This window comes from Aspergillus neoniger, assembly GCF_003184625.1.
Source record: "Aspergillus neoniger CBS 115656 unplaced genomic scaffold BO87scaffold_2, whole genome shotgun sequence".
NCBI classification, from domain to species: Eukaryota; Fungi; Ascomycota; class Eurotiomycetes; order Eurotiales; family Aspergillaceae; genus Aspergillus; species Aspergillus neoniger.
Window position 1 is genome coordinate 1,378,500 of NW_020291130.1, and position 26,495 is coordinate 1,404,994.

The 26,495-nt window shown below is 49.1% G+C and overlaps 5 protein-coding genes across 5 annotated transcripts; 2 read left to right on the forward strand and 3 right to left on the reverse strand.

Moving 5' to 3' along the window:
- Nucleotides 1-1,528: 1,528 nt before the first annotated feature.
- Nucleotides 1,529-9,725, forward strand: BO87DRAFT_403334 (polyketide synthase; the record flags this gene model as incomplete). Its single annotated transcript, XM_025625761.1, has 12 exons — nucleotides 1,529-1,549; nucleotides 2,342-2,393; nucleotides 2,445-2,919; nucleotides 2,980-3,288; nucleotides 3,340-3,464; nucleotides 3,517-3,614; nucleotides 3,679-3,802; nucleotides 3,863-4,062; nucleotides 4,102-5,538; nucleotides 5,593-8,478; nucleotides 8,530-8,844; nucleotides 8,898-9,725. 12 exons carry the CDS (start codon nucleotides 1,529-1,531, stop codon nucleotides 9,723-9,725), a joined length of 6,870 nt encoding a protein of 2,289 aa, XP_025484936.1.
- Nucleotides 9,726-10,071: 346 nt separating this feature from the next.
- On the reverse strand, nucleotides 10,072-11,760 carry BO87DRAFT_438672 (putative MFS transporter; the record flags this gene model as incomplete). Its single annotated transcript, XM_025627896.1, has 3 exons — nucleotides 10,072-10,621; nucleotides 10,710-10,943; nucleotides 11,000-11,760. The coding sequence occupies 3 exons, from the start codon at nucleotides 11,758-11,760 to the stop codon at nucleotides 10,072-10,074; spliced, it is 1,545 nt and encodes a 514-aa protein (XP_025484937.1).
- A 1,268-nt stretch (nucleotides 11,761-13,028) lies between these two features.
- Nucleotides 13,029-21,001, forward strand: BO87DRAFT_438683 (ketoacyl-synt-domain-containing protein; the record flags this gene model as incomplete). The annotated part of the gene is made up of 12 exons (XM_025627897.1): nucleotides 13,029-13,490; nucleotides 13,551-14,111; nucleotides 14,166-15,354; nucleotides 15,426-16,939; nucleotides 16,983-17,701; nucleotides 17,773-18,608; nucleotides 18,731-19,056; nucleotides 19,121-19,187; nucleotides 19,317-19,452; nucleotides 19,504-20,115; nucleotides 20,325-20,638; nucleotides 20,685-21,001. 12 exons carry the CDS (start codon nucleotides 13,029-13,031, stop codon nucleotides 20,999-21,001), a joined length of 7,053 nt encoding a protein of 2,350 aa, XP_025484938.1.
- A 304-nt stretch (nucleotides 21,002-21,305) lies between these two features.
- On the reverse strand, nucleotides 21,306-22,990 carry BO87DRAFT_297300 (cytochrome P450; the record flags this gene model as incomplete). The annotated part of the gene is made up of 2 exons (XM_025619017.1): nucleotides 21,306-22,680; nucleotides 22,788-22,990. The coding sequence occupies 2 exons, from the start codon at nucleotides 22,988-22,990 to the stop codon at nucleotides 21,306-21,308; spliced, it is 1,578 nt and encodes a 525-aa protein (XP_025484939.1).
- Nucleotides 22,991-24,915: 1,925 nt separating this feature from the next.
- On the reverse strand, nucleotides 24,916-26,042 carry BO87DRAFT_421602 (oxidoreductase,short chain dehydrogenase; the record flags this gene model as incomplete). The annotated part of the gene is made up of 4 exons (XM_025627065.1): nucleotides 24,916-25,632; nucleotides 25,698-25,828; nucleotides 25,897-25,963; nucleotides 26,022-26,042. 4 exons carry the CDS (start codon nucleotides 26,040-26,042, stop codon nucleotides 24,916-24,918), a joined length of 936 nt encoding a protein of 311 aa, XP_025484940.1.
- Between the last annotated feature and the right edge of the window lie 453 nt (nucleotides 26,043-26,495).

Here is a 26,495-nt window from a genome sequence, read left to right on the forward strand (position 1 = left end):
GGTTACATTTTTGAGAAGAAAGGGAAGAGAGGAGTGGCCCTCGAAAGGAAGTTACTATATACTAGATAGGAATGAATGAGACCCGCGGTCAGATAACTGTCACAGATGATTTATCTCAGTGTGTGTTCCAAGGGGCTAGTAAAAGAGTGGGAGATAACTGTCCTGATAGATCTTCTCGTCAATATATCTATCTCGTTTCGTTGAAGGTGATCATCAGTGCCTAACTTTGAATCGCCATGTGTTCAGGTACTAAGAACTGCCATAGAACGAAAAGGCCACATCCCTTAGGAGGCAGAGGTTGGGTTCAATCAGGAGATCTGGGCATGTATGGTGGGAGGCAGCCTGTAGATACCCAAGGGGATTTGTGCATAAACGGCGTAAGGCACAGATTGTATATCACGGATGTATTGTAGGTAGTAACTGAGTTCAAATTATACTTTCCGTCAAGAATGCCCAAGTTGCAAGGGATACCACTGACCAGAGAAGTATACAAATGCTGAAAGACTCCATGCAATAAGCACAGACATGCCACGTTTCAAACGTCAGTGGTTTCAAGCGTCAGTGAGAGTATACGTACACTTCTCGAATGTCTGAATTATAATTATGATCATGTCACTATGATCATAGGCCTGGATATCCCATGTATACCGGCATACCAGTGTGTGGCTTGCATCCATAAGGAAACATCCTTCCCACGTGGATGGGCATGGCTGTCTGCATCCGCTAAGTGAGGTGTAAACCTGTGTTTAGTGTTCATACGTGGCAACATCAGATGAATAGTATTAGTACATAGCAGGTTCATTTTGGGGAATGGCTATATGTGTTCTGCATCCATAGCTGGCGATTAAAGTTTATGCAGATTGTCATGTGCGTGCGGTGACCTGCCTCGAGGTCTGTGGACTATCCTTATGCTGTCAAGTAGATAGTCAGCATCCTTGAAGGGAGCGGGTGAAATGTATTGGAAACACTTGCTATTGGAAAGGTTTCAGTAATTGTAGATTCCCTTTAAAAGCTAGAGAGGATGATTGCCACAGATACTTCCAGCCTCATATAAGTGTGATGTGAATTACTAATTTTAGGTTTTCGAGAAACAAAACCGTGCTGCATGATCGCTGTCCTGCATGAGAGTACAGGGGCGGTGAAGTTTGACATTTGTTGTCTCAACAGGGACAATCACTCCTTCCATGACCTCCATTGCCCTCACTGGCCTTGAGCTTTCTATCAGTTCCAGTACTTAGTACACAAAACTGCCGAAAGGATTCTACTTACTAGCTACTATATAAGTAGCGGACAGAGCTGAAGGGAGGGTCAATTTACTCGCTACTTCTGCTCATCCCACTCACTCCTTCGATTATCACCTTGCATCTGCCATAGCATGCTGGTCGCCTAATTGGGACAATGCTTCATTTCAGCGTCCAATAGCGTGATTCAAACATTATTATGACCATTGGTATTTTTCTGACGCCGCTTATTTACAACCGCGTCAAGTTGGTCGCTGTCATGTGAGTCTGAACTGCCTAAAGGAACCATGTGCATCACAACAGGCAAGGTATATTACGAACCTCACAGTCCCAGAAGGCTTTTATCCTCATCTACCCACGCCATCTGTTGAGCCTGATACATTATCGAGAAGCCCATCTAACTTTGAACAAACATTAAGGAAAAGGTACCCCCCTACCAGTCAGATCATTGGATGCGTCACTACCTTGTTTGGTGGCGAAAGCGAGTTTCCTAATGCTTTAGCTTCTACTGTGATGTTTAGAGCATGATTGGTTTTTTCTATACCGTGGTTCTGTGTCATTCGAAACCTCTCAAGGGATCAACGTCTAAGCCACCCATTTATCATGAAGGTCCATGCCAGTTATGTTTCCTTGCGCAACTTCCCATCCAATGGACGTTAGATAGGAAACCATTTCCATCGACGGACTGAGTGAGGATCACCGGTTGATTTTCATTGGACACATGACGTCTTTCAGATCAACCCGACCTGCGAATAAGAGGAATGGTGAACTTGATACAGCATGCCGCGGAATGTGGATGTTGTGGGAGACTCCTAGAAACGAATGATTCGCCTTGCAAGATGACCCAAAGAGATGGGAAACACGAGTCGTGTGCTGAACTCTATTATCTGCATCTGGTGAGGGATAATAGAGTCAGACTCGTCTTTAAGGTATAAATGTCCCCTCATCCATCCCTGTTCCTCGAGCCTGCATCCAAAAGTGTTAAGCTCTCACTAAGACCCAGATCGAAAACCCATATAATTACCCAGCTCGTATCAGTCATTAAATACTTGTTTCACGAGGTCTCTACAATATTGATGACGCGACACCCTACTTCAAAGGGCTCACCTGTGGATCATGTCCCCTTTGAGCCGATTGCCATCGTCGGCATGGGTGGGTACCGATATGCACTCATCTCTTCTCTCTATACTAACCAGCATATAGCCTGTCGCCTGCCGGGATCGATTACGACCCCTTGTGATCTCTGGGATGTACTCGTTAATAGGAAATCGGTCCAGACCCCAACTGTGCCCGAAAGCCGGTTTAAAATTGATGCGTTCTACCATGAGAACCTGAATAGACCCGGCAGTTTCAATGTCCGTGGAGGTTACTTTCTTGACGGCAGTCCTCAGGACTTTGATCCCAACTTCTTCGGCATCACCCCGATTGAGGCCATGTGGCTAGATCCGCAGCAACGGCGTATGCTTGAAGTTACGTATGAGTGTTTGGAGAACGCCGGTAAGAGATTGGAAGATGTTGCTGGGGAGAGTATCGGGGCATTTGTGGGCTGCTTCACCTCAGATTACCAACAGATGCTTCATCGCGAACCGGACTTCCGGCACGAATATGCAGCCACAGGGACTGACCCTGGTCTCCTCAGTGCGAGGATCTGTAATGTGTTCGACCTACGCGGACCAAGGTGAGTGCCGGTAACTAGGGTATAGTTTCACATAAAGTCAATCCGACTGACCATATTCAGCGCCGTTATCAATAGCGCCTGTTCTTCATCTATGACTGCTATACATCAAGCATGTCAGGCACTTCAGACGGGCGAATGCGACGGCGCAATCGCAGGAGGCGTGAATCTAATTGTTTCAGTCGATCAGCACATGGATACCGCTAAGCTGGGGATCCTATCGCCAACATCCACCTGCCACACCTTTGATGCTGCAGCAGATGGGTACGGCCGTGCCGAAGGAGCAGGCGCCATCTACCTACGCAGGCTCAGTGATGCACTTCACAGTGGTGAACCGATTCGAGCAGTCATCCGCGGCTCAGCGCTTAATACGTAAGACGTTGCAGGATCTCGAAGCGTCGAATAAGCGACTAACTGATGTAGAAATGGAAAAGTTAAAGACCAAGGAATCACCCATCCCAGTGTTCAAGGCCAAGAAAGGGTCCTACGTGCTGCTTACAAGAGAGCCGGCTTGGACCCAACAGACACACTCTATGTTGAATGCCATGGTAATCATGCGTAATGAATTGCGAAACGCAAAGAGCTGCTGAAACTTCTTAGGGACTGGCACACCGGTTGGCGATCCCATAGAAGTCAAAGCCATTTCTAACGGAATGAATGAAAGACGGAGTCGCCAGCAGCCGCTACTGCTGGGTGCAGTGAGTATTCTCCGCAAACATTCTGAGGCATATGGTGACACTGAGACTAATTATTTTCTCAAAGATCAAAGCGAATATCGGCCATAGTGAAGCTGCCAGTGGTATATTTGCTGTGATCAAAGCGGCGTTGATGGTGGAGTCTGGTATCATACCCGGGGTAGCGGGCTTCATAACACTCAACCCAGCTAGTTTGTAGACAACTTTTCTCTAATGTGTGAATGCACCCAACCATGCTAACAAATAAACAGTCAAGGAAGACGAGTGGAATGTGAAAATCAATGTGGATACTAGACCGTGGCCTGAGAGCCCTCTCACCCGGCGGGTTGGAGTATCGTCCTTCGGATATGGTGGCACCAACGGCCATCTGATTGTGGAGGCCGTCCATTCTGACCACGGGAGGCTAATGTTCAAACCAGAGTATAGAAACTCAAACCCTGGAAAGGCTCTGGTATGTTTCACAGCACACGATCGAGCTACACTTGAGAAGAACATCGAAGCGCACGCTTGTATCGTCGAGAATCACCGCCTTCAAGACTTGGCATACACACTCAATTGCCATCGAACTCACTTTTCACACAGAGCCTTTACTATTGCACTAGAAGGACATGAAGTAGAAAACTTCAGCAAGCCAAATCTCGAGTTCGACGTGGCAGAAGATCCTGGCCCGATCGCCTTCGTCTTCACGGGACAGGGTGCGCAATGGGTTGGCATGGGAAAAGATGCTATGCGCAATCTACCCGTGTTTAGCACGACCATAAAGTATTTAGATCAGTATATGAGGACACTACAGCCACCGGTAGGATGGACCATAGAGGAAGCGTTGTTGGGAAACATTGATTCAGACCACATAGCGGAGCCTGATGTTGCACAGCCACTCTGCACAGCAATTCAGATCGCAATAGTCGATCAGCTAAGAACATGGGGAATTACCCCCTCTGCCATCGTGGGACACTCTTCCGGAGAAATCGCAGCAGCATACGCAGCGGGCTTGCTATCTGCTCGGGAAGCCTTTGCAACCTCTTTCTATCGTGGCGAGGCAGTTGCACAGAAAAGCCCTGCAGGCTCAATGCTTGCTGTAGGCCTCGGGGTGGACAAGATCGAACCTTATATTCGTGGCACAGACTTTGTCGTTTCATGCGAGAATTCCCCGGATAGTGTGACGTTGAGTGGCTCGACGAGTGCGAAAGAAAAGCTGAAAACGCAAATTCACGCCTCTGGTGTATTCATGAGGGAGCTAATAACAGGAAGACCCTACCACTCGCCCGCAATGGAACCTGTTGCTGAATCTTATGAGCAACTACTTCTGGATGCAAGCCGGAGGACTGATTCGTCTACCGCCTCAGAACGGCTCGCCCGGGTCCCAATGATTTCTTCTTTGACAGGGAGCCAGGTTTACGAATCTGATATCAATCCTAAGTATTGGGCGGAAAACCTCTCTAATAGGGTTCGCTTTCATGCAGCAATAGTCGCGCTTAACAGTCTGGAAGAGTTGGAGTTGAATCACTTTGTCGAAATTGGGCCTCATTCAGTCCTCGGTGGGCCGTTGAAGCAGATAATGTCTGCAGATGGTATTTCAAAGGAATTCAAATACATACCGAGCCTTATCAGAGGATCTGATTCATGCAACGACTTGCTGCGGGTCGCTGGGCGTCTGTTCCTCGCCGGCTATGCTGTCCGCTTGCAGAATGTGACAAACGACTTGGCCAGAGAACCAGGGCCGCAACTGCTAGTTGATTTGCCCGCGTATCAGTGGAACTACACAAAAGACTATTGGCAAGAGACCCGCTTAAGTCAGGAGCAGCGCCAACAGTCAGAGCCTCGACATGATCTACTGGGGAGACGGGTGGCCGGCCTCTCTGATACCAATCATGTTTGGAAAAATGTTCTACGGCTTCGGGATGTGCCGTGGCTAAGGGATCATCGCGTGAGTGAATGCGTCTGGACGAGTACGAGCCCTATTATCTGACCATCTAGACAGGTTGGCAGCGAGCTTTTGCTACCTGGTGCAGCGTACATTGCATTGGCTATTGAAGCCCTGTGGCAGATTAGCGATACTTCATTCAGCCCTTGTGATGGAGTTTGCTTGAAAGACTTCAACTTTCAGCAAGGCCTTGTGATACCGGACAATGATCATGGGATTGAGGTAGTAACTCGACTGACGCGGGAGAGCGATAAGGGATCCGACTGGTATACATTCACCGTCGAGTCTCTCCTGGACAACCACTGGACCATCCATTGTGGTGGCCATATAACGGCTCGCAAGACCAAGCTTAATGTATCCAGCCAGTGTCACCAACATGTCATTAAGAAATTGCATCAACGTACCAACCCCGACAGGTGGTATAGAACGTTCGATCGAGTTGGAGTCTTTTATGGCAACACGTTTCAGCGCTTAGGGCAGGTCGAATCCAACGGCCGGGATTACGCAGCAGCAAGTACCATCGGGTTAAACCAAAAGAGTGGGACGATTGCCGGCGAGTCAAGATATGTCATGCATCCCGGAACTATTGATGCCTGTTTCCAGCTTGCCATTATCTCCTTCGAGCAGGGACGATATAATGTCATGCCTTACAGCACCATCCCCATGCGGGTCGAAGAGATGACCATTGCTTATCCTGAAGAAACCGAAGGAAATGCATTCGCATGGACAGACGAGTGCCAGCGCCCCTTTTTCCGGTCACACATACAGCTAGTTAATTCGAATGGGCACCCGATGCTGGAATGTAAGGGAATATGGTTCAAGGAGCACGAGATGAGCTGGTCGGCTCGCTCGACAGCGGTCGTTCCGGATCAGAAGTACATGCAATACCGATGGCAACCTGACATTGACTATGCAGCTAAGTATCAGGGACAGTCATCCTACAAGTCGCTGGAAGAGGCTGCCCACGAATTAGTTGGCCTGATTAACCACAAGCGACCGATGCAAAGAGCTTTCGTTGCTGTAGGAGACGACTATAGCCTCTTAGAGGCCGTGACGCGCCAGTTTCCCGTTACTGGAAAGTTAACCAATGCTGAGTTCGACGGGGATGTCAAAAAGAAACTCAAGTTCTCTCTACCGGAGGATACATCGATAATACAGTTCTCACCAGAAATCCCCCAGTTGTCTTCAAGCTTGCAGGGCGCACATGACCTTGTCATTTTCAAGGGCCAGTTGAATACGGCCATTATCCAAGAACTACAATCTATTTTGGCGCCCACCGGTAGGATGCTCATAATGCAGGATGGGAACACATCGGTAACTAGCAGCTGTCTGGATTGTCCTTCCATAATATCTAGGCCAGCATTAGAGCTATGTGTCTCACAGACTAGCCTGCTTCTCTCCCAGGAGTTAGAGTACGAAGGTGACCGACAACCAGAGCCAGCAGCGGTTACCTTGGTAGTCAAAGAAAGTTCGGACCAACGTCTCGTGAGGGAGTGTGTGGAAGAGCTACAGGTCCTGGAAGTGGCTGTCGATGTAGTAAATTTGCACCGGACAAACCATGCATTTCACCAACATACGGTGATTCTTGACATCGATGGTACCATTTTGTCGAATCCCTGCCAGACACAATTTGACATGCTCAAGAAGCTGGTTCTCTCTGAGGAAAGTGTGCTTCTCTGGCTCACTTTGGGTGTCAACCAAGGCCGCACTGCCGAAGGCGGGCTGAGTCTAGGATTCCTGCGGGTTGTCAGATCGGAGAATCCTGGAGCTAAGATCCTATCGTTGGATGTTGACTGGGAGGAGTCTCCCCAGAGCATCGCACAGGCTATGTTGGCAGTTCTGGGATCTGCAGCACCTCAGAGCTCTGGCCAGGAGATGGAGTTCTGGCTTCACGAAGGCATTCTCCACACCAATCGGTTGGTGCCATGGACATGTCCCAGTACGTCTCCGAAGGATAGTCAGGCGGTTAAATTGCCACTGGACATGCCGCTACAGAGCGGATTTGTGAAAAGCGAGTTCATCTTCAGGGTCAATGAGGAGTTTTCGATGGACTCAAAGGTGGACGAACTATGTCTCCAGGTGAAGATGACCGAGTACCAGGGTTGGGCTCCTGACCATCGCACAAAGCAACCGGTCATCGTTGTTGGCCATACAATTTCCAATGATCGCGAAAGTACACTTCGCCAGGTAGTCACACTCTCCGCACAGAGTGGGTACCAAACTATCGTCAAGGCACAGAAAGGTGCCTGTTTCGAATATGAAGGTCTCGACCCAGCACTTCTTTGTGCTGCCCTTCCAACCGTATGCAAAGTCCTTCTCTGCATGAGCTGGCTAGGAAGAGCCCAAAAGGATGATCATATCCTCATTTTACATATGCCCCTCTTGTTTGCTAAGGTGGCCATCAGTCTTAGTAAGGAATTGAATGTCCGGATCACTGTCGTTGTAGCGACACAAGAAGGGAGTGAAGAACTATACGAAGCCTCGGCGTCCGGCATCCCGATTGTTGTGGTTGAGGATATGCATGCGTCTCATATGTCGCCAGTCCTCGAAGCCACCTCCGGGAAGTTTTCACTGGTGATATGCGATAAGTTCTCAACAGCTGGTCAAGAGGCATGGAGACATATATCAGCGGCCGGTCGGTTTGTCTTATGCAATGAAGGTATGGAAGGGAAGCTGGATACAGGTCCTTTTACCAAGGGTGCTTCTTTCCTGCCGATGGGATACGAAAACCTCGGTACACAACAAGGGATGACGGCTGAAATCCTACAGGATGGTTTGGAGTTTTTGAAGAAGAACAAGGACATCTGGACGTCCCATGTGCCAGTTTACAGCATTGATCAAATGCCCACGCAGTCAAATGGCAACCAGTTCAATGCATCTCCAGGTTCAACTGGAGAGGTACATGCGGCAGTGCAATTCAAATATGGTGAAAGTACGGTAAAGGTATGTTGCAATTCTCACTAGCCTCGTGTTTTACAACTCTGACAACGGCAGATCCTACCTCAGATCCGACGGGTCAAGTTCTTCCCTGATGCAGCATACCTACTCATTGGAGGGCTCGGCGGCCTTGGAAGCAGTCTGGTCCGCTGGATGGCTGAACGAGGATGTCGGCATTTCATTTTCGTGTCACGCTCAGGCGCAACGCAGCCAAAGGCAGCACAGACCGTTGAACTTGCTGAAAAGGCCAGTGCATCTGTACAGGTATTTCAGGCTGATGCTGGCAATGAGTCCGATATGAGAGCAATTGTCGCCCGAGCGATGAAAGAAAGACCGATCCGTGGTGTGGTGCACGCTGCAATGGTACTGCAGGTAAACAACTTCATTATCTCCATCTCCAAAGACATGATCTAATCGCCCATTAGGACGGCCTACTTCAGGGCATGACAGCAGCGCAATACCAAGCTGCCGTCACCCCCAAACTCCGCATAGCACATGTCCTCCATTCCGTCCTCATCAACGCCCTACTAGACTTCTTCGTCATGACCAGTTCGATCTCGGGCACAATAGGCACACCAGGTCAGACAAATTACAGTGCCGGGAACAGCTTCCTCGATGCGTTCGCAGTATACCGCCAGTCCCTTGGCCTACCCGCCTGCTCGATAGCGCTACCCATGCTCCTCGACGTCGGCGTAGTAGCAGAAAACCAAACCGTCGAGGACTCTCTCCAGCGATTAGGCTTCTACGGAATTGACGAGGTAGAGATGCTCGAGGGTCTCGAAGTCGCCATGTCTCCGAGAAGTCCCAGTCATCTCGTGTTAGGGCTCGATCCTTCCCTGCTGCACCGTTCTGCCGGTACAAACCGTCTATTCTGGCATGGTGATGCTCGTCTGCGTGATGTGCAGCGTGACTTGGATCTTGTGCACGGTTCGTTGAGAGCTTCGAAACCGGATGGGGAAGTTATCGGTGATGGGGAGGAGCTGGATTATGAGACGCTAATGGCGCACGTTGGAGATCGGATTGTACAGAAATGCGCGAGTATGTTGGGGAGGGAGATTGACGAGATTAATTTCAGTAAAGGGACTGTTGCCTCGTATGGACTGAATAGTATGATTGGGTCCGAGTTGCAGCAGTGGTTGTCTGGGGAGTTTGGACTGGCGTTGAGTTTTCATGCGTTTACTGCGCCGGAGATGACGTTTGAAGGGTTGACGAGGCAGGCGGTTGAGGCGCTCGGGGCGGGTGGTGCGAAGTGATAACAGGTTGAGAGACTGACTTGAAGTGTGAGGGATCGAAGTGGGTGAAGGGGCTCTGCTGAATATGTTATAGTATACTCTGAGACAAGAATGCCAGAATTTCGGTTATGAATGTAATTAAACTATTTTCGAGATACTCTAGAAGTATGATTTCCCTTTCCCTTCGCTAATTATAATGCCACAGTCTATTATGTCCACTTCATGCAGATGCACAACAACCCTAAAATCCACACCAACCCAATATAGACAATGAAGTATAAAAAGCCAACAAACTTTTCCCAACCTAACAACCCAACCAGCAGAACAATAACCCACAAATCCCCCAAACAACCCAAATAACAACAATCTAGTCCCTCTTCAACCCCACCCTCCCCGATCTCCTCAACCCAAAGAACCCCACCGCCGTACAAACCACCATCAACCCAAACATAGTCCAAAAACTGGCCCGATATCCCTCCATCAATGCCTTCTTCTCACTCTCTCCACCCTTCTCCTTCCCCTCAGTCACAACCGTCGAGATCACCTGTAACACCGCCATCCCCAACGCACTCCCAAACTGCGCCGAGGTATTGAACACCGCTCCGGCCAACGCCTGCGTATCATCCGGGAACACATTCGTGATGACGATCAACCCCACTGTGAAGAGCGCGTCCGCGCTGATGGGCTGCAGGAGTTGCGCGACGAAGGCATTCGCCCAGTATGTCCAGGCTGGGTTGATGACGGCCATGAGGAGCGGGGAGAAGGCGCAGAAGAAGGATGTAATGGTTACAATCCAGTAGGCGGGGATGCGGTGTACGAAGAAGCCGATTACGAGGTTGATGAGCACGCCGACGATTAGGCTGGGGAGAATGCGGATCGAGGCGCCGAGGGCACTGAGGGATTGAATTTCTTGGAAGCTGTTTGAGGTGTTTTGTTAGTACGTGGTAATGAAAATATAAGGGGGTGGTGACAAGGAAGGGAATAAAGCGGGAGGTGGGGACGTACAATAGACTGGCGAAGAGTTCCATGGAGTTGATTACTGCGTTTGACAGGGCGACTGTCGCGCAGATGCTCGAGAAAGAGGTGTTTCTCCATAGTGCGTTGGGGATTAGGGCTGGTTTGCCGCGCTTGACTTGGAAATGGACCCAGGTGATGAAGGTGGGGAGGGCGATGGCGGCGACGCAGAGGATAATGATGCTTTCTGCGGAGCGGATGCGGGAGGGGTTTGCGCTGAGGATTCTGTGTTTGTAGATTGGTTAGATTAGGGAATAGTATTGGTGTTTGAGGGTACCCACGCGAGCAGGTAGCAGAGCAATGCCATAAATGCTGAAGCAAGTCCAGCTCCCACCCAGTCGATCTTGGTTCGGACATTGCGGAGAATGTGTCCGTCTCGCTGCACGGGGCTCTTGGGTAATGACCACAGTCCGATGACGGTGAAGAAGAGAGTGATTCCTCCGGCGATGTACCAGCCTTCGCGCCAGCCGATGGTGTCAATTAGAATGCCGCCGACGACAAGTCCCAGTGAGAAGCCCAATGGCTGGCTCAGACCAATGCAAGAGAATGCCAGGTTGCGGCCTTTACCAGGGGGCAGAAGCTGCGTGACAATGGATACTGAAGAGGCGAGGTGCATTGAGAGACCGACACCCTGGAAGGCTCGCATGATCACCAGCTCAATTCCAGTTTGCGACAGACCCTGCCCAAGCATCAGGGCGCCGCTGGCGAGAGATCCGACTAGTTCAACCCATCGTGGGCCAATTGTGTCGGCAATTGAGCCGGACAGAAGGAGTGTAGAAGCCGTCGCGAGACTGCATACAGACGATGGCCATAGAGAGAGCGAAGGGGGCAGCTGGAGGTCTGCAGTGATAGTGGGGAGTCCGACTACAACCAAGCCATTGATCACACTGGCCGTGAGTGTGACGGCAAACAGCTGGGTGATGACGACGACTTGTTGTAGGCGCGACTTTCGGTCATCTCGAGGGGCTGGAAGTCGGACTTCTTCAGCGGAGAGACGGAGTGAGCTGAGCTCACTGGTCACTGTAGTGGTAGTTGTCGACATGGCGGCAGTGTGCGAAAAAATTTGGAGATAGCGACGCCGAGAAGCATGTCAATTCTGGAACCCATTGCGGAGTCCCCGCACTGGACCCGCTTTTGACTCTTTAGCCCTAACTATTCTCTATACGGAGGGCGCCCTCCACTGATTACGACATAGAAAATGAAGTCAACTTTGGGGAATAATAGTGGACTCTACCACATGATATGGAGGTATCACTAAGCATATGGACACTTCTATGGATTGTCAGCTGGGTCATATCCCGAATATGGGTGTTGACCAATTTCTATATCAGGGTATGTCAGCAACAACAGGCAAAATTCTGATGATTCTAGGATTAGAAACAGAAACCACTGTTTAAGCAGATGATCTTGCACAAAATCATTATGGTGCCTAGACCTATCAGCCGTAATCAAAGCCAAATAAGCTTTCTTAAAGTTGATATGTATAACCCACACAAATTTCTTTTAGACAGAACAAAGACCCCAGACGGACCTCTATCGAGGAGAGAAGCATAGTGAAGAAAGGTGGCTTTTCGAGTGAAAAAAAAAGACCAACTGCATCAAAACTCATGGTTTATGTGCTATCGAGTCTTTCTGAGCACATGAAAATTGCCTGATTAGAGGGTTTCCGAATCTAACCTTGCTTCACACGCCAGTTGTCTACCAAGGCCTGGATCCCTGCACATGACTCTGGAGCTAGAATTATTGAAATAGATATGCCAAAGTATATATCGGTTGGTCGGTTTAGTTTCCTGTCAGCTGACCTGCCTGTCATTTCCCACTCCCCGATTGTGTTTGTGCTTCGGTATTCAAACCAATCATCACATCACCATCGACCGAGGTCATTGTCTCGGAGTATCTTGCTCACTAACTTGATGATAATTTTATTCTTTTAATTGTTTCATTAGTCGACTGACATGCCCTGCGCCGGATCCACCGAAGTTGCTAAAGATGGGAGAGGTCCACGAGCTGAAAGTCACGTTTTTAAGCGAATGGTTGGGAATCATGGAACAAGAAGAATTATGAAAACCCTTGGCATCTCATTAGCTACAGCCAAGGTAACTTTATGCTACTTGTGTCCTATGACCGTTGGAAGGGGCCTGATTGAAGGTTCCCGGATCTAAAGCTCCGCTAAAGGGCCATGCCGTTCGTCATACCTCATGCCAGTCTCGCTGTCTCACTTTAGTCTTATCATATGGAGATGATCTGTCACTCGTCTCCCCTCAGTCACTCTTCTTTATATTCAATTCTTCTATGTTCATCAGACCCCTAATGGATTTCAAAGATTCACCTGCCCCGGCGCTGTCCGTGCAGCTCCCGAATGAGCCTGTGACCCATGGTAAAACTGACAGCCCCTTGGAGCCGATAGCAATAGTTGGATTTGGATTGCGTCTACCTGGGGCAATTCATACCGGGGAAGAACTCTGGAAGCTTATCACAGAGAAGCGGTCCACGCGAAGCAAGATACCCCAAAGTCGGTTTAATGTGAACGGATTCTATAGCCCAACTGGACGAGCAGGATCGGTCACGATGAAACATGGACACTTTCTCGCAGAGAGTGATAACCTCAAATATTTTGATACTTCCTTCTTCTCGATGAGTCCAAAGGAGGCGGACGATGTTGACCCCCAGCAACGGATGCTGCTCGAAGTTGTCTACGAATGCATGCAATCCTCAGGTCAAGTGAACTGGCGCGGCAGCAAAATTGGCTGTTATGTTGGAGTCTGGGGCGAGGTAAGTAGAGAAATAAGTATAGAAATTAGAAGGGACTGATCTAAGACGTTCTCCGGACAGGACTGGTTGGATCTCCATGCCAAGGATATCCAGGATGCAGGGATGTTCCGAGTCCTTGGAGGGCACGATCTGTCCCTCTCTAATCGAATAAGTTACGAATACGATTTGAAAGGCCCCTCTTTCACCATCAAAGCCGGGTGTTCATCGTCCTTGATTGCTTTGCATGAAGCTATCCGAGCCATTCGTGCGGGCGATTGTTCCGGGGCACTGGTTGCGGGTACGAATCTTATTTTCTCGCCCACAATGTCCATTGCCACGGCGGAGCAAGGTACACTATCACCTGACGGTTCGTGCAAATCTTTCGATGTGGCAGCGAACGGATATGCCAGGGGGGAAGCCATCAATGTCATCTATGTCAAGTCCCTTGGAGAGGCGATCAAAATTGGCGATGCAATTCGTGCCGTCATCAGGGCGACTGCGACGAATTTCGACGGCGGAACGCCAAGAATGGCGACGCCCAGCTCTGATGCACATGAGGCATTGGTCCGTCAAGCATATCGAGAAGTGTCGCTCAACCCTAAGCAAACCGTTTTTGTTGAGGCTCATGGGACAGGTACACCTGTGGGTGACCCCGTCGAAGCTGCGGCAATCGCACGAGTCTTCGGAGGTAATCAGGATCCAGTCTACATTGGAAGCGTCAAGCCGAACCTGGGCCATAGTGAGGGCGCTTGCGGGGTATCGTCAGTTGTGAAGGTCATACTGGCGTTGGAGAATATGAGAATTCCAGCGAACATAAATTTCTCGATTCCGAACTCGAAAATTCCCTTCAAGGAGGCTAACATGGAGGTCCCAGTCGACGTGATGAAATGGCCGTCCAATAAGCCGCTGAGAGCGAGCGTAAACTCCTTTGGTATTGCGGGAGCAAATGCACATGTCATTCTCGAGAGTGTTACACCTTCCATGTCTCAAAATACTACCCCCAACGCCGATAGCCAGGACCCTAAGGCCATCCGTGGAAGCTTAAAGTCGCTTCCCCATCCTCGGAAGTTCATCCACGTAATATCAGCAGCACACCCAGTGTCACTGACACAGAGTCTACTCGAGCATGAACGATATATCCGTTGCAATCCGTCTCTGATGGCGGAAATATCATACACTTTGTGCAATCGGCGGGAACACCTAGCTAACAGAGTCTACTGTGTCACCAGTACATCACACGATGCCTTGGTCTTCTCTCGCTTGACCAAAATCAAGGAGAAGCCCACGATAACAATGGCCTTCCCTGGTCAAGGGTCCCAATGGGCAGGAATGGCCAAAGAGCTGATAATTGACTATCCCTCCTTCGACGAAGACATTACTGATATGAGCGCCGTACTGGCCAGACTGGAACATGCCCCTTCTTGGAATCTCAGAGACGAACTGTTGGGGCCAGAACGCACTAGCAATTTAACCAAGTCAGAGTACTCCCAGCCGCTAGTCACGGCTGTTCAGGTGGCATTAGTGAACCTTCTCCGTCAATGGGGCATTCGGCCTGACGCAGTAGTTGGTCACTCCAGTGGAGAGATCGCAGCCGCTTACGCTTCAAGGGCGATCACAGCCGGGGAAGCAATAACAATCGCATATTACCGTGGGTACCTGACCAAAGGATACCCACGACCGGGTGGGATGGCCACCATAGGGCTTGGCTATAAGGAAGTCGCCCGCTATTTGACTCAAGGGATCGTGATAGCGTGCGAAAATAGCCCGCAGAGTATTACGCTATCAGGGGATCTTGGTGTCTTGGAAAAGGCCTGTGAAGCAATCAAGAGAGACAATCCGGGGTGTTTCGTTCGTAGGTTGAATGTGGAGATGGGATATCATTCTCGTGGGTACCCAGTTTGCTCTTCTACAGATATACACAAATTGTTGGGATTTTGAATGTTGATCATCCCACAGATCATATCCTGGATATTGGCGAATTCATTGAGTCCTTCCTGTGCCAGCATGTCCACAGCAAGGTTCCTGTAGTGCCCTTTTTCTCGAGTGTCTACGAAAAGAGAATAGAAGGGCCAGGTCGTTTAGATGCGGGCTACTGGCGAGAAAACGCGGAAAAGCCGGTCCTATTCTATGGTGCTGTCAAGCATTTGAGGGACAGCGAAGGATCCACCGAGCATCTTTTCCTCGAGATGGGTCCACATAGTGCCCTCAAAGGGCCGCTCCGACAGATTTCCCAAGAAGCTAACCGGTTTAAAGACATTTACCTCGCAGCCATGACCAAAGGTAAGGACTGTACCGAATCCATACTTCACATGGTCGGGGAGCTATACTTGAACAATGTATCATTGGATTTCCAGAAGATCTGCCCAGCAAGGCGCTTGCTCACTAACTTGCCACTATACCAGTGGCACCATGAGCATGAGTATTGGTCTGAAAGCAGAATGTGCAAAGAGTGGAGGTCCCGTAAAATTCCTCACCACGAATTACTGGGCTCTCGCACCCTGGAGGGCAACGACCTACGACCCGAATGGCGCAACATGCTTCGTTTAGAAGACGTGCCATGGCTTCGAGATCATCGAATTATCAATGATACCGTATTCCCCTGTGCAGGCTACCTTGCAATGGCAGTGGAGGCCATGCGACAGATCTCCTCAGACGACCGTTGCACCTTCCGGGATGTCATGGTGCACACAGCATTAATATTGAATGAGTCCAAGACAGTTGAGATGATCACGAATCTACACCCTATCCGGCTTATCACTATGTTGGACTCTGACTGGTGGGAATTCAGCATAATCTCGTTCAACGAGACTGCCTGGATCAAGCACTGTGTAGGCCAGATCCGAGCGGGGGGCACGCATCCTACCTCAATACCGCCCTCTTCCCAGTATCCCCGGTCAGCCAACGGCCTGTATGCAATGATGAAGAAAATCGGTCTTAACTATGGCCCATGTTTCCGAGGTTTGACTGGAGTGACTTGTCTACCGGGTAAGAACGTGGCTTCTGCCAGGCTAGTGGCAACTACGGTATCTGAACCTCCCTACGTCGTTCACCCAACAACCATAGATCACTGTCTGCAACTGTTGGTTCCAGCAAGTTGTGGCGGTATTTACCGTCGCATGTCCCATTTATGTGTTCCAACAAGGATCGAGCAAATCTATATCAGTGGCAGCAGGAGTTCCACGGATGCGGTCGTCGAGGCTGCTGCCACAACTAGCTCTACCAGTGCGATTTCTGGGAAAGTGGTAGCGAAGTCCGAAAAAGGCATTTTTCTGTCTCTAGCGGGAGTCAGATATTCCCCTTTGGAAACAAATTCAATAGCGGACAAGCCTGATACGATCGGGGCGGCTAAATTACACTGGAAGCCCCACCTTCAACTGAACATGATACATTTCATGATCAAAACCAGCGAGGGCTCAAGAAAAGGCTCAGCAAACCTTGAACGACTGGAAAAACTGGCACTTCTGTGTATGGTTGAGATAGGCCATCGGACATTCCATCTGGACTGTGACATAGCACCTACAGAAGTTCCGCTCGTGGATTGGGCTCCAAATAGTTAGGGCATGGAACAACAAGTACGACTTGCTTCCAAATGCAGAGGAGATGTTATTTCACAGCACTGATGCCCGGCTCGCATTAATTCATGAGTTGAAACACCTCGTGTCGCAAACCGACGCTGGAATCGTAGCCGAGCTCATCACCAGGATTCTAGATAATTGCATTGCTCTCACCCAGGGGCAAGTGGACAGTCTTGAATTACTCCAAGCAGACAACGGACTTGGCAAGTATTATGATTTCGCCGAGTCTAGAACAAACTCAGTCAAGTTCTTCGCTTCTGCAGGCCATACAAATCCCACCTTGAGGGTGCTCGAGATTGGGGCTGGCACCGGAAGCGTCACGGCAACAGCCCTGCGAGGTCTAACCACATCCTCTGGCCCGGAGTGTGACCGCCTGTACTCACTGTACACCTTTACTGATATTTCCGCTGGATTCTTTCCCGCAGCGCAGGAAAGGTTCAAAGAATATCAAGGACTGGAATTCAAGATGCTTGACATCACGAAAGACCCAATCGAACAAGGTTTTGAGGCCAAATCATACGATTTGATCATTGCAAGCAATGTTCTACATGCCACTCCCATAATCCACGGCACTCTGGTTAACGTGCGAAAGCTGCTTGCTCCCCGAGGTTACCTATTTCTGCAAGAATTATGCCCAACGATAAGGGCTACGAGCCTGTAAGTCTCATATTCCAACCGTTTTACTAAGCTCCTCTTATTCATAGTCCACGCTGACCAATTGGACCAAGAATTATGGGAATATTGCCAGGATGGTGGCTGGGCGAGAATGATGGGAGAGTTGATGAGCCGTTCATGCCTTCCCACAAGTGGGAATACGCTCTGAAACGGGCAGGGTACTCGAAGGCTGCCGAAGTCTTCGACGGCCCTCGCCCATATCACATCAACGTCAATATGGTCTATCGGCCTGCACAACTCCTACCCAATATTCATCGCGTGACTCTACTCCACAATGTTGGACAGGATATTGAGCATCTCCTAGATACGCTAACGATCCGTGGATATCAGGTCGACTTGAGCACACTTCAAGATGGGCCTCCACCGGATCAAGACATTATCTCAGTTTTGGTGCTCGAAGCACCGCTCTTTGCGAACGTATCCCACGAAGATCTGATAGCCTTCCAGAGAATGGTGGCTAGACAAGGGAACAGCAAGATACTGTGGCTCATTCCGGCGGCCCAATATGAAGTAAGTTCATCACCCGAGTTTGGCCTCACCCTTGGCCTCGCTCGAATGCTACGAGCAGAGAACTCTGTCTCATTCGCAACACTGGAATCAAATTGGCTCAAAGATCGATTCGGCCTACTGATAGTGAAGATATTCGAAGACCTTCACAGCCATGATTCACAGGGATCACTCGATGCAGATAGCGAGTTCTTCATCCGTAATGGGACCATTCTAGTAGGACGATATTATCCGGCCTCAGTGGCCCACGACCTGGCAATCACGGCATCCAAGCCTTGCACTGCTAAGTTGGCCATCGGGCGCCCCGGACTTTTGCAAACTCTACAATGGACCCCTTTGACAACAAGAGAACCTGAGCACGGTGAAGTGGTCATTCAGCCGCGTTGCGCAGGCCTGAACTTTAGAGTAGGAACCCCCGTAATCTCCTGACTCCGTTACCCTCGGGAAATACTAAGCCAAACTTCTAAGACGTGCTTCTTGCCATGGGAGTTCTTGAAGATTAAGAATTAAGTATCGGGCTGGAAGGCTCCGGTGTGGTAACAGAGGTAGGTACTGGAGTAACCGACCTTCACATTGGCGACCGAGTTATTTACCTCAACAAAAATTGCTTTGCAACCCGTATCACGATTTCAGCTACGAAATGCGCCAAGATCCCGCAAAACATTTCATATGAGGAAGCTGCCACTCTGCCTGCCGTCTATGCTACTGTCATCCACTCGCTTCTAGACATCGGTGGTCTACAGAGCGGCCAGTCAGTGCTGATTCACTCCGCATGTGGAGGCATTGGGATCGCAGCCTTGAACATCTGCCAGAGCATTGGTAGAGTCCAGGTGAGCCATTTCCCTTTTCAGTGATACTTCAAGTCTAATTGAGTTCGTGTCTAACAATGTGCAGGTTTATACAACTGTCGGAAACGAGGAAAAGGCCCGTTATCTTACAGAAGCCTTCAGTATCCCTCGCAGTCATATATTTTAATTCTCGTGACACCTCCTTCCAAGAGGATCTCCTTGCTGCTACTGAAGGACGTGGTGTCGACCTGGTGCTAAACAGCTTGTCGGGGAGCTTCTACATGCCTCCTGGCAATGCGTAGCTCCATGTGGTAAAATGCTTGAAATAGGAAAGGAAGACATTGTTGGAAAGGCCCAGTTGAACATGGGTCTCTTCGAGGCAAATAGAAGCTTTATTGGTATCGATTTGAATGGACTTGACACTTCGAAGCGTCACCGGTATGTTCCAATTTCGGTGCACTAAACCACACCATTAACATAATGATACAGGCTACTTGTCTGTACCCTTCAAATGCTCGAATCAGGAGACATCAAGCCTATTTCACCCATGACAGTCTTCCCTGCCGTTCAGATTGAGGACAGTTTCCGTTACATGCAGAAAGGCGCGCACATGGGGAAGATCATCGTGACAATTCCAGAGGGAGGGCAGGACTTACCACTAGCTGCAACTACTCCTGACCTGACTCTAAGCGCCGATGCCTCTTATCTTCTTGTTGGCGGGATGGGCGGCCTGGGCCGAGCAATAGCGACCTGGCTCGTCGAGAGAGGCGCCAGATACCTCATCTTCTTCTCCCGATCGGCCGGAACATCAGAGCAGGACCTACGATTTATTGAAGAGCTAGAATGTCAGAGTTGCAGTGTCCAAACCATTCAAGGCAGTGTCATAAACAAAGAAGACGTTATGAACATCACCCAAGTCGCAAAGAAACCAATCAAGGGGGTCTTCCAACTGTCAATGGTACTTCAAGACAAGCCATTCATGGAAATGGATCTCTCAGACTGGACCGCCGCAATTGAACCAAAAGTTCAAGGAACATGGAATCTACACCATGCGATGCCGGAAGTTCTGGACTTCTTCTTCGTTGCTGGATCCATTAGCGGGTCATTCGGCGCACCAGGCCAAGCAAACTACGCCCAGCCAATGCATTCCGGACAAAGAGCACATTTTTTCATTCTACGCTTAGCTGCATGCTTGATTTACATTCTTACAGCGCGTAACGAGACAAATGAACCGATGGTGTTGGTATACTTGATCGCATTGATTTTGGCATAACATAAGGCGTCCTCAACGCCTTCGTCCAGTACCGCAGGAGTCTAGGTCTCCCCGCCTCAGTCTTACACATCGGTCTCATGGACGACATTGGCTATCTAGCTAAAAACAGTGACAAAGCAGATGCTCTTCGCGCCGCGGACGGGTACTTTCTCAGAGAGATGGACCTCTTGGATTCACTCAATTGGGCCATTGTCAAATCCGCAGTGGATCCAATGGAAGATGGATCATTAACAATCGGGCTACGCTGCGACAAGCCTCTCTCCGATCCTTCCAATCGTATAATGTGGAGAAAGGACCCTCGCATGGCAGTCTTTCACAACATATATAATGAGGCACCAGCCAATAGCAGTGGTGGAAACAGAGACCGACGCGCTCAAAGATTTCCTAATGTCCGTAGAAGCAGATCCGGAAACAGTGCTTGATGGCCCTGTTTCAGTGGAAGTAGTAACACATGAATTGGCTGTCAAGATCTACACTTTCATGCTACAGCCATTGGAGGATCTAGATGTGGGCGTATCACCAGCCGCGCTGGGCATTGATTCCCTTGTCACTATTGAGATCAGGAACTGGATGAAGAGATGCCTGGGCGGCATTGAGATCAGCACATTGGAGATCTTGAATGCAGGGTCCATTGCTAATCTAGGGATGCTGATAATCGAGGCGCTGAAGAAGAAGTTCGTTTCACAGATTGCGAGAGCGGAAGGGGGTGCGTAATGGTTATGACGGCCTGTGAGAGGTGCAGATCAGCCTCAAGCTATCCTGGAAGATAGTAGTCATTACCCACTCATATATTTTCTGGATTAGTCTGTGTTTAATTTCTTTTATGAACACGGTCTTTGATATGCAGTCTCAATAAATTGTCAGTGCTTAACTGCTATCAATCTTCATGCTACATAATCATCATCGTGCGGGCCATGAAACCAGTAGTACTATCCAGGGTGGTTTATACTGTGTCTGGGGCCCAAGCGTAGCTAAGCATAGGTGGCCCAAGATGCATGACTAGTACCTCTAGCACAGCCTATAAAAGGGGGGTTACCTTGACGAGAAGACCATTCACGGGCCTGGCAGTTACTGCGCGGGTTACCTTCAAGTGTCTCTCGTCCAAAAACCGGCCATCCTCCAATTCGAATTCGAATCGTCCCACTAAGACAGCCAGCAAAATGGCAAACTCGGCCTTTGCGAACGATCGACCGATACAACTGCGGGGCCCATGTAAAAAGGTCATTGTAGCGTAATTACTTCGAGTGTCTGGTTTCAACCATCTTTCAGGCTTGAATTCCTGCGCATCTGGGCCCCAGAGATGCGCATCTCGGTTTGTAGCTCGAGGGACCAGCATTATCTTCGTGCCTTTGGGAACTGGCTGATTTAGGATCATTGTGTCGACCACGGCTTCGCGGATAGTAAATGGTACAGGTGGCGCGTAGCGAAGAACTTCGTCGCATACGGCGTGTAAGTAGGTCATGGAATCGATGCTCTGATGTTTGAAAAACTTCGTAAGGTCATCTTGACTCGGAAGTTTCTCGCGTACCTCCTGGCGGAGAGTATTTTGCACATCTCGATTGGCACAGAGTAGATAGATTGCCCAAGTGATGGCTGTTGCCGTCGTTTCGTGTCCAGCAGCTAGAAATGCCATAAGCTGGTCAATGAGGCCCTCCTCGCTGAAGCCGACGTTCTGGAGGGCGACTCTGAGTATATCCCGATGCTCGGGGTTGCTATTATCTGAAATATATTTGGATTCTTGATGAATTAACTCAGCACACACACCCCGAATCGTGCGGACGGCTCTCTGTATTTCCTTGTTCCGTGGAAGGGGCAGACGGTTTACCAACCAATTAGGCAACAGAAGACGCAGGATGGCAAGAAAGATGGCACTTTTTGAAGGTTGAAAACCCAGCGTATATGCACGGACTAAGTCCGCGTTCGAGTCGTGAATTGCCCCAAAATCTCGACCCATACCTGCAATCCCAATCATATCTAACGTTGCTCGATTCGCCCAATCTGCAATATCGAGCACGCCGGTGCCGGGCGGGGACTCGTCACACGCAAGTCGAGTGATCTGCTGCTCCTTCTCCTTGCATGACAGGTGCTCTGTCATCGCATTCACTAACTCGTGCGACTTGTCCCAGAATACTCCGTACAGATTCTTGATATGACGGAACGAGAAGGCTGGTGTGAGGATCTTTCTCTGGATTCGGTGGTCATCTCCCTCTCCTAACGAGAGCCAAACCCTTAGTACCTGCTTCAACTCACCGACCAGCCACTTGGGCTTCCTGAAGTCATAGCATTTCGTCGTCAAATCTTCAGCGAGGGCCTCAGGAGAAGTCACCAACAGTCGGTCGGAGTTCAGCAAAGTACGGTAGCGTATCAAACCATCGTTTGGAATGTAATTGACCCTGTACATTCCGTCAGTGATCAGCACCAACCGGAGAAGGCGAAAATGCGGGGAGGGGAGTAGAGGGGACTCCGAAGTATTTTTGAGGACAGGGACTACTCCACATACCAGTCACACTGGGGTTTTCCGCGGGGTTCCGTATAGAGTCGCAGACGTTGATTCATTCCCCAAGTCCCACTATGAGGGGATGACAGGCGTCGCAGTGGAGAAAAGTAATTAGACCACACGAATCTTCGCCATAGTACCCAGATAATAAGAAGCAACAGGAGAATTAGGGACATATTACCAAAGGAGGTCGCTGTCCCTATCATGGAGTGGTAGTTGGAAGATAGACTGACAGTAAGAAGTGCAGCCCCTCCAAAAGTGAGGCCTGACATAACTTTACTGGAAGGTGATGTTAGTGCAGAAAAACATACATTTCTGTGCGGATATTCTAAAGGAGGATTTCAGGTCGTTGGTCGTTGTGCCTTTGGTAAAAGCAGAGGACTTCGGGGGGTGAACTCGTTCGGTACTGCCGATCTGCTACTTAATTAGTGCCGCTAGGGACAGGGGTGGCTAGGCAACATAGTATGGGCTGCTTAGCAGTCCAAGATGGCTCAAGTTCTTCTAATCATTGCATGGGTACTGTTCCGCTCTGATATCCGTCTTAGCTGACCAAAATTGACAACTAGTTTCTTATGGGAAAAGCATACCTTTCACGAACAATAAAATGAATAAATATATATAGCCTCATCTTCAAATGCAAATCAAGACAAGTAGGTCTATACTACTAGTTCTATTTTTGGTTGTTAGTCTCATGCAACCTTTTTCATATAATCCTAGAACTATAGTCCGAGTTTAGTATTAGTATTGTCTCAAGACGCAAGTTCGCATGCTTGGTATCAAAGCTTTCATTCCTAGCCCCAGTATGGAGCTGTTGCTGAAAGTCAGCATAATAGTTTACGGTGTATGCAGCTCATAGCTATCAGCTATGCCTCCAGTGCGGAGCGGATAGGTTACTCGGAATGCATATCGAGGCTGCCCTTGTGACTTGAGGTAAGAGCCAGTTATCGATTTAAATAACTTCATCCCGGAAGGACAGAGGAATCTATGAGGCTGGCTGAAGGTACTATCTCGTGTAAGCGTACACCTAGACACAATTTGTGCTCTGCTATACTTCCTATACGAGCATTCAGGGGATTGAAAGGATACTCGCTCGGATATGACGCAGACTAACTGGCATGTTGTGCAAGTATCCCAGAGTGCAACCACGTACACATATCCCATTGCACACCTTTGTTAATTCTTGAATGAGCATCCCTTCAGAGAAAGTCATAAATAGGAGGTTCTCCTCTCTATACATGGCAATTCTACAGATCAACAAGTCATCCATTCCGTTGTATCTTGAGCTCAATTGTGCAACTTGCAACAAGAAAGCCCAACTTAGAACAAAACAGCAAAATGTTCTCCAAGCTTGTTATTGCCGTTACCACCTTGATGCCAATCTTGGCCATGGCAGCCCCCCAGGTTGATACTACCATCCATGTAAGTTCATTTCTGTAAAGGTTGCTGCCATACTCGGATCTGACGCACCATCTAAAACAGGCTTCCCTTTGGAGTGAACCAAACCGGGGAGGATCCCTACAGAATATCCTCGACACCAATTGCCACGATCTGGACCTCAGCCAGTATGCTTCTCAATCCATCGTTTTCGAAGATTTGCCTTATACTGATGATATTTCTACAGCTTCCGCAACCTTGGCTCAGCAGAAACCACTCCTCCTCATGCCTGCAATCTATATAGGTACGAGCAAATCCACATTGTGGACGTTTCAGAGAAGGTAGTCTGACTTTAGATATCACATTATAGTGCTCCTCAATGTGGCGGACCGGTTTTGTGTACCTTTGGTCTATATGTAGCTGACTTCGAGGCCAACCCCCCTCCGGGATGCTCAGCGGAAGTTGCAACTACTGCCGCCTCTATCATCTGCTCTTAGATATTTTCAGAAGGGATGATGCTAACTAGCAGTCCAAAAATTTTTGGATTTCTTCGGGTTATCTATGGGCCTTAATATGGGTTTTCCTCCATCCCCTGAATGGTTTTTCCCATATTGTGACGTAAATGCGGAGGCCACTGTACTAGCGATAGTATCATAATTAAACCTATTTAATTGCATTGACTTTTCGTATCATATCTTCCTATATGAGTCAAACGAATGGAACAGCAGCATCTCCGTCATATAAATCAACATCAAGCTTACTCACGCCGCTGTCTGCCATACCTCGTTACCTTCCAATCCACAATCGTAGCCACAATGGGATAAATGAACAAAGCAGCCCAGCTCAGCAACCAGTCAACCAAGGAATTGTCCCGCGGACTAGGCCCACGCATATTGTTCAGTAGAAACCGCGTCTGCAAATCCGTCGGGATCATGTAACATCCCTTATCAAGCCCTGCAAGGATCTGCCGAGCCACATCCTCGACCGTCAACCCTCCGATTTTGTCGGCAGTGCCATCGATCTCTTTACATATCTGCGGCTTCCGCGCTTGTTGTACGTTGATCCTCTCCGTCATGAATATCTTGGGAAAGCTGCAATGAACCTGTATAGATCCAGCAGGAGAATACATGAGACTCTCCTGCCTCAAACTGTCGGCTAAGGAGCGGACAGCCGCCTTCGATGGTGAATATGCGGCGTACCCCGGAACTGCAACTATCCCCGCCGTGGACCCTGTGAAGATAAGGTGGCGTGATTGCTGAGCTTCAGTGCGTTCCTTTTCCATTTTCAGCTCCGTTGCCCAAATCTTCATGACGGCCTGAGAAATGAACGCCGCTGTGAGGTAATTCCGCTCCATGCAGCTCTGAATCGATGTCGCAGAAATGTCCACGAAGTGGCCCACTTCCTCGCCGGCACCGCCTGCGATGCAGAATAGGGCAGTTATGCGTTTTTCAACCCCGTTGATGAATCCGGACACCTGGTCAAATATATACTGGTCAGAAAGCGTTCTTTCTTTGATTCTGAGATACTATTGGCAGAGACCTCATCGCTATTAGTCAAGTCCAAACGCTGGATACCGAGAACTTGGTCTTCGTGTACGCGCACATCGTCCATATCCACCTTGAGTTTGTCCAGATCATTCTCAGAGCGTGCGATTGCTGTCACATGAGCTCCTGGTAGTCAATTGCTCGTCAGTGCCTGCCGTACGCATGCCATAGCATGGGATTCTTCTTCAACATACCTCTCTTTACCAGCGACAAGGAGAGTTCCCTCCCGAGACCCTTGGAGCCACCTGCCACAAGGACATACTGGTTTATGTTCAGCAACCCACCGGAAGCTGGAATTCGAAAAAAGTAACGCGCTTACCTTTCCTTCCACGTCAAACATCGTGTTTTGGTCTGGCTACCGCACGGGCGTGGAGCTTGTATCCTAGTGAGGCAATGCGTCAAACAAGGGTCTTGTCTTGGTTGGTGACGAAGAATACTTAAGTCCCAGCTTTTTAACCTGAGCGATAAGAGATAAACGTGGCCAAAACTAGTTTGGATACGTGCTGTGGTCGATGCCATTTGGGGGTGCAAGCGGTGAACAAATTACATGTCATACTTTTGCTTTTGCGTAGTTTTTGCGAGTATGAATCCTGGGGAATAATGATGCGGTATCGGGCGTGCTCGCTTTGCAATGGTAATAAGTCTCAATCAAGTTGTGTTCATCGCTACTAGTGAAGGTCTGTCAAGTCACTACATATACTCTTGAGGAGTGCTCTACAGAAGCAGTAATAAAAGCAATAATAAAACAAACAAATGGAAGTAAAAGAGTGAGTTGAATTGAGCTATCTAGGAG